Below are 6,855 nucleotides of genomic sequence, written 5' to 3'. Positions count from 1 at the left end.
CCCTCGGCCCGCAACTATGTGAGAGAGGCCCGGCGTCCTAATCCCAATCCCACTATCATCCGGATTCTGCTGCCCTCCCTGGCCCCCTCCTCCTGTCCCGGGACCACTAGGAAAAACAGCCCTATCCGGCTGCCCCCCACCCAACAACCCATCATGCTCCCCCCCACCATTCCTCCCCCCCAAATGATGAAAATCATCACTCCCACTGCTATACCTCGACCCTCCTCCTCCAATATTCTGCTGTTGTCCCCGTTTAGCCACACTCAGCCCCCCACGCCCATCCCCAACCAAACCAACCCCCAATCCCCCCGACCCCCTCTGCTGCATAAACCCCCCTTGCTCAGCCATAAACTCCACCATCTCATCCAGCCAGCATTTCGTCACCCACCAGCTCCCAAAGCTCTTCCCCTGCCCAATCGTCAAATCCCTCATCAGCGCCGTCCCCAACCGCTGCGCACACCAAACAACATCCGTCGCCGACGCATACGGAAACCTCGCCGGCAAAGACCTCAGGAAGTTAACCCACCGATCCAACACATTAGAAGCGCTCGTGTCATCCTGAACAGCTTCCTGCGACTGCCTCGATTGCGGAGGCACATCCCCGTGAACAGTCAGACACTCAATATCCCAGGGGACATTCACCGGATCCAGCAGGTGCCTCATCTCCGTCAGCAACACATTCACCACGTCGTCCATGCCCCGCGACGGTATGCTCTCGGAAATCTTGCGAACGTTAATCATCGAGATGAACTCCGCGTACATCAGGTCTCGGTTTGCCGGGTTCGACAGCATGTTTGCCGCCGCGTGGGCCGTGAGGTTGACTCGCAAGGCCCGGTCGAGAAGGCCGGCAAAGAGGGCGGCGGGCGCCTCCTTGGCTCGTAATACATGGGCCGGTTGGCCGTGGAACGACTCTCTAATGTGACGAACGAGCCTCTCGGATATGCTCCTCAGCGTGTCGAGGACGGGCTTGGGGACCACTTGCAACGTGAGGCCTGAGACTATCCGCATCATGCGCTGGTACAAGATAAAGTCGCATTCCTCGATCCATGGCGCGATGGCCGGGTGTGAAAAGAGCTTCTGGACGGGCATGGTGAGGGTGCCCTGAAACGAAGTAAAAAGATGGAAAAACGTCTTTTCCTTGCAGTAACGGATACATTCGACAAGAGATGTGCAGTGTGATCGATACAGGGCCGTGAGAGACTTGGCGGCGTCCGCATCGGTCCCGCTTGGTAAAAATGGTTCGATCCTAGGAAGTATGAGCGGATCTGATTGTTTAAAGGCCTCGCCCGTGTCGGTGGAGAATTTGAGCCGTTTCGCCGTCTTGTCCATCGTCCGTTGCAGTTGGTCGAAGCTGGACACCTGCGGTTGGTTGTAGAGACTGTGCTGGAACTCGCGAGACCGAGGAACCTTGAGTCCTGGTTGACTCCCGAGATCTGGCGTGGGAAACGCTGTTCGTTCTGATCTCGTCGACACGTCGTTGTTGGGCAGCGTGCTGTGGATTTGGTTAGGTGGACGGCCGCCTTGTGAAAGTGAAAGGGGGGGTGAAAACTGACTTGAAGTTTTGCGTGAAAGACATATTGTCACCTAGAGGTACCGTTTGTTGTGTGTTAACAGCCTCTGGCTCGGGAAGCTCTTCTTTGAGGCTAAAGCCAACATAGTGATACTTTGACTCTCCGCGCACCCCCAATCGCCTTGTCTTCAGCCCAGGAAAGAGAACTCTGACCAGCTTCCCAAAGCTGGCAGGGTTCAAGACCGTGATCCTCTCCGTGGCACAACGCGACGCGTAGTTGGCATACACGCGCCCCCTTGGTACCGAGCCCTTCCCCTTGGAGCACACCGAGTTGATCCTACCGCTGTCAGTCGTCGAGTATCATCAATGCTAAAGCCCAGTGCGTGCATACCAAAGCATCGCGAACACCTGTCTTGTCCGCTCCGAGTTTGGGCCCCTCTCGTTTCCATGCAGCTCCAGGGCGACGTCCTGCAAGGTGCGGTGCTTGCTGGCATTGAACAGCTGCCTCATCTCCATCTCGTTGTTTGCGCTCGACCTCGACCCTGGTTTGGCAGGTGGCTGCAAGCCGCTGAACGAGTCCCCGTCGTCGTTCCCGTCACGGTCCAACATCTGGCTGTCGTCGAAGCTGGTGTTGCCGGCAAAGGAGTCGGCAGAGATGGACTGGCGGCTCATGCTGTGGCTGTGGTGGAAGGCGACGCTCTGCATCGAGGCGTTGAGTGGTGGCTCGTTGGCGTAGTCACGGCCGGTCTGGAGCTGTGACGCCAGCAGCAGGTCCTCGGGGGTCAGCTGTGGCAGGCCGTGGGTGTGCTGGTGGTCGCTGGCCGGCATCCACTGCGAGGAACCGTAGACATCTTGACTGTCGGCAAAAGAATGCTCGATATTGGGCTGTGTTGTGTGACTATGCATGGATGCTGTTGAGGCTCGCGACCGTGGCCGCTTTCTCGCCTTGGCAAGCGACAGAGGATCTGGATATAGAAAGGAGAAGGGATTTAATTTGCGAGTCCTAGAACAGAACGAATTTTGACTCTGACGATTGAACAAAACAGAATAAACAAATACTAATAATAAATGGGTCCCTTACCGTGGGTCGAGTCCATTGCCACCGCTTTCGTCGACAGGCAATGCTTTGCTTTGCTTTGGTCTGTCGGCTAGCTAGCTCAAAACACCAAGATGGACACCCTGCCTGGTTGCGACAATGGAGATATGATGGACGCAAAGGCGACCTGGATACGCGATACTCGATCTATTCGATATGGAGGTTGTCTGTTCGGCGCGGTGCAGGTGCAGGTGGAGCGGAACGTGCAGCGCGGTAAGCGGCGTTGGTGCTCAGCAAGTCTTGCGCATTTTCCACGGGATGAGGAGAGAAAGAAATCAACAAACACAGGCGCTGCTCGGGGCAATGCGCTCCAGCCTCCTTGTGGTCATCCTCCCCGCACGTACCACCACCCATCATCCACCCCCCACATTGCTGGCTGACGCTGTGCCATTGGCTCGCTTCACGACCTCGACAGAAACAACAACGTCGTCTTTGAGATGAAAACAATGGCAGACAGACATGCTGCTGATATCATGAGTTGTATACCGTCTCGTAGTGTATCTCTTCTGATCTGGGATATCTTTCATCGGTGGCCTGAACAGTGTTTCTCAATATCTATCGGGTAGCTGTGCACATCAAGAAGCGAGCAAGTATGCAGCTGTATACTTCAGAAGACCAATGCCTGGAATTTTAGACTTGGTAGACACGGTTCGCGTTGAGCTGATAATAACCTCGATTAGGCACATATTGTCTCTTTCCATACATCAGTCAATCACTGTCACCTGCTGTCTGTGTCAACGGGCCGTGTGTGCAGACGCGCATCACAGCGTGGTCATGGGAAAGGTCAGATCCAAATGTCTGAGCAAGATAAAAAGATAAGATCTGAACTGGAAATGACTGAACCAGAAATGCCAAAAAGGATATGAGATTGATTTCGTCCAGGCTCGAACTGGAGACCTTCAGTGTGTTAGACTGACGTGATAACCAACTACACCACGAAACCAGAGAATTGGATGTCAGCAGAGGTGGAGATAGCCTATACGACTGTAACTTCTATGAAAGAGAGCACGTGACTACCCCTCCTTCGGACTCGAGTTTGAAAACAAGATAAGAGAGCTGCCAAGTGCACACGTATCAGTCGTCATTGCTCACCTTGCATCCACCCTCCCACCGTCGTTCGGCTCCATTCTGATAACAAATCGGCTCCTCTCACCTCCTGAGCTCCCAACCTCCCGACACACAGTTACAGAAAAACACACTTTTGCTCTTGCAACATAGCCCATCACTAGCACCTCACTCAACTTTTTTTTTCACAACAAAAGTACCAGGTAAGCCCCTCATTCTTCCTCCCTGCCCTCCCCGGCCTTGTCAAGATCCAAAAGGGTATTTTTAGGCGTGCGACGAGCTCGTGGCCCAGCCAGAGCTCCCCCGCCGAAATTGCCGGGCCTTCTCCTGTTCCTACTCTCCTGAAGCACTCCCCACTCGGGCAGTGCCCAACCTCAGACCTGCGAGTCTGGCCCCTTAAAACCTCGAGCGTCCTTCTTCCGAATATCTTCTGACAATCCACACCGGCTAGCAGCATCTTCAACGATCGCATTATACCAACTCGCAACAATGTCTTCCCCCCAGGATAAGGCCCAGGTCTACGTTGGCCAGCTCGACAAGGAGGTGCGTTTCCGTCTTTGCCCGAATCCGAATCCCCTCACATTGTTGTTGCCTTGCGCCTCGTGCTTGTACTCACACCACCGTCTCGCAGCTCTCCAAGTACCCCGTTCTCATCAACCTCGAGAAGCAAACCGGTGTCCCCAAGGCCTACGCTGTCCTTGGCTCCGTCGCCCTCTACTTCTTCCTCATCCTCCTCAACCTCGGCGGTCAGCTCCTGACCAACATCGCCGGCTTTGTCATCCCCGGCTACTACTCCCTCGGTGCCTTGTTTTCTGCCGACAAGCACGATGATACCCAATGGTTGACCGTAAGTGTCTATGGTGTGCTGAAAGTTTTGGTATCAATGACTGACATCTTGTGCAGTACTGGGTTGTCTTCTCTTTCTTCACGTAAGGCCTTTCGTTTGATGCCCAAGAACTCGGGCTCCGAAAAACACATTGATACTAACCAATTCCAGCGTCCTGGAGAGCTTCATCAGCGTCGTCTACTGGGTTCCTTTCTATTATACCTTCAAGTTCATCTTCCTTCTCTGGCTCTCTCTCCCTTCCTTCAAGTAAGCTGCTGCCTCCCCTTGCTTCCGCATCTACCCAAAACTAACCACAACATCAGGGGTGCCGAGATCATCTTCCGCTCCTTCCTCGCCCCTACCCTCTCCCGCCACTTCCAGACCTCTGGCTCCACCGCCAGCGGCCTCCGCGCGAAGGCCGATCTCCACACCGAGTAAATGGGTCTTATCGGTTGCTGGACCTCTCCTGTGAAAGTGCAAAGCAGATATCTACTTGGCTTTGCGTGGGGGTCTAGCTAGCTTCGAGGAGATAAGTGAAACAACAAAAAGCATTCAGATGCCCGTTTCCTTCTTGACGTTGGACATGATTTACGACGCAGGCCACGCGGATCGGCGGCAAGGTTGGAAACTCCAGACGACATGATAGACACATGCATGGTGGCTTGGGATGGGAGGGTATCTTCTAGGGTTCAAGGGAGGGGTTAGGTACACTGGTGCTCACGGATTCAACCTTTATGTGGGATTTTCCTTTCGGGATTGGTCAATTTTTCCGGAATAGATTCGTGCGCGCTGTTTGGATTTTACTGTGTATGTACGCTGAATAGGAGGGGGGATGGAGCAGGGAGGAGTGATGAGAAGAGAGAGGGGTTACACTACGGCCGCCTTTTTTTTCTTTTTTTTTTTTTTTTAAAAAAAAAAAAAAAGGGGGGGGGGATTTATTGGAGTGTATCGTGTATGGCATCATCCTTTGGATAGATCGACATGGTGAGCATGGACCTTTTTTGGTTCAGTGTTTCATGTGAAAGGATACGTAATTCTGTGGGATCGCCCCCTGTCCCAATTCTCATCGGGTTCTTGGCAGCCCGTTCCTTGGTGCCACTGCAAGGGCCCGGGCTGCCGAGGCGGCAACCATCAATCAACCCTTTGGACACGGCTGCTGATGCTCCAGTTGTCTATCTGCACTTACACCACCACAGACACATCCGAACCTTTTTTTCCACGACGAACCACCCGACGATTGACGAAAAGTACGAGCGATTTCTTCTCCCTCACAAACACGCTGCTCATTTTCGAATCTATACGATCCCTTTTGCAGAGTAGTAGCATGTTACGATAAACCGGGCGGCCTCCCTCGGTCACCTACCTACAGGGGCCTGTCTACTCTGCTCTGGGTGCGCATTCGAAGATCAACCACCACGCCGGAGACGGGGAATATTTTCACAACAACAGCCCAAACAAACAATGAACTTTTGCCAATCATCGAGGGGATACTTTTGCTGCGCGATGCACCTGAGCCCGTTGCAGTCACGGTTGGCGGCTTCGGTTGCTGCGTCTTGCTTGTTGGTTTTGTTGTATTGGAGCCTCTTTTCGCCGCACTTTGCCGTTGCCGAGCTCGACCGGCCGCCGCGGCTGTTACCGATTGTATTCGATGACGACCTCGATTTTACGCCCAACCTCCCGGCGGGCGGGCCGATGTATGAGCCGGATTTCATAGGGTTCGACAGGAGCATCATTGGGCGGGCAGCGGACGGGTTGTTGAAGCTGGAGAACACGGACCCTACGCCTATGGACTTGGAGGAGGGGAGCACGACGAGGTTTTGGTTTCCTTTGGCGGTTCTTGCTGGGCGGGAAGGGGGGGGGGGGTTGGAGTTGAGAGGTGAGGGTGAAGGTGAACAAGAAGAGGAGGGGCTGTTGGGAGAGAGGCAGGCTTCCAGCAGGACGATCTACATCTCGGTCAACACTTGCAAACAACCGACTGCTCTCGAACCGGACAAGACGAAAGAGATGGAACCGCCGCAGTTGACGCTTTTTGTGTCAAAGTCGGCCGAGTATCAGGCTCCCGGACCGTTGGCGGACATGTCGACTCAGCATATGTTGCCGTTTGTGGAGGGGGCTGTCAATTTCAACTTCACGGCCACGGAGGATGTTTACATTGCGGTTCACGCGCCGAACGTGTCGGATGTTTTTGAGGGGAAATACAACTTTGAGATTGCGGTCTCGGGGGAGGGGTATTACTTTGCGTATAACGATCAGGATGACACGGATCTCATCTGGGTGGATAGTGACTCCCAGGGGGCCCTGCTGATCACGCACCTTCAATGGAAAGGTCAGTCTCTCCTAGAACAGGCGCTCCCCAAC

The 6,855-nt window shown here is 54.1% G+C and overlaps 3 protein-coding genes across 3 annotated transcripts, besides 1 other annotated feature; 2 read left to right on the top strand and 1 right to left on the bottom strand.

Annotated features, from left to right (window-relative positions):
- PODANS_2_5740 (uncharacterized protein) lies at positions 1-2,416 on the bottom strand (the record flags this gene model as incomplete). Its single annotated transcript, XM_001911304.1, has 3 exons — positions 1-1,492; positions 1,554-1,825; positions 1,898-2,416. Coding segments are annotated over 3 exons (2,283 nt in total), but the record flags the coding sequence as incomplete, so codon positions are not given.
- Positions 2,417-3,475: 1,059 nt separating this feature from the next.
- Positions 3,476-3,549, bottom strand: a tRNA (tRNA-Val).
- Positions 3,550-4,160: 611 nt separating this feature from the next.
- On the top strand, positions 4,161-4,935 carry PODANS_2_5730 (uncharacterized protein; the record flags this gene model as incomplete). Its single annotated transcript, XM_001911303.1, has 5 exons — positions 4,161-4,214; positions 4,303-4,518; positions 4,575-4,600; positions 4,669-4,764; positions 4,821-4,935. The coding sequence occupies 5 exons, from the start codon at positions 4,161-4,163 to the stop codon at positions 4,933-4,935; spliced, it is 507 nt and encodes a 168-aa protein (XP_001911338.1).
- Positions 4,936-5,958: 1,023 nt separating this feature from the next.
- PODANS_2_5720 (uncharacterized protein) lies at positions 5,959-6,855 on the top strand (the record flags this gene model as incomplete). The annotated part of the gene is made up of 1 exon (XM_001911302.1): positions 5,959-6,855. A coding segment is annotated over one exon (897 nt), but the record flags the coding sequence as incomplete, so codon positions are not given.

The sequence above is a fragment of the Podospora anserina genome, chromosome 2, assembly GCF_000226545.1.
Source record: "Podospora anserina S mat+ genomic DNA chromosome 2, supercontig 2".
Classification (NCBI taxonomy): Eukaryota; Fungi; Ascomycota; class Sordariomycetes; order Sordariales; family Podosporaceae; genus Podospora; species Podospora anserina.
The sequence above is the reverse complement of the archived record's forward strand: the minus strand, read 5'-3'. Positions and strand labels throughout refer to the sequence as shown.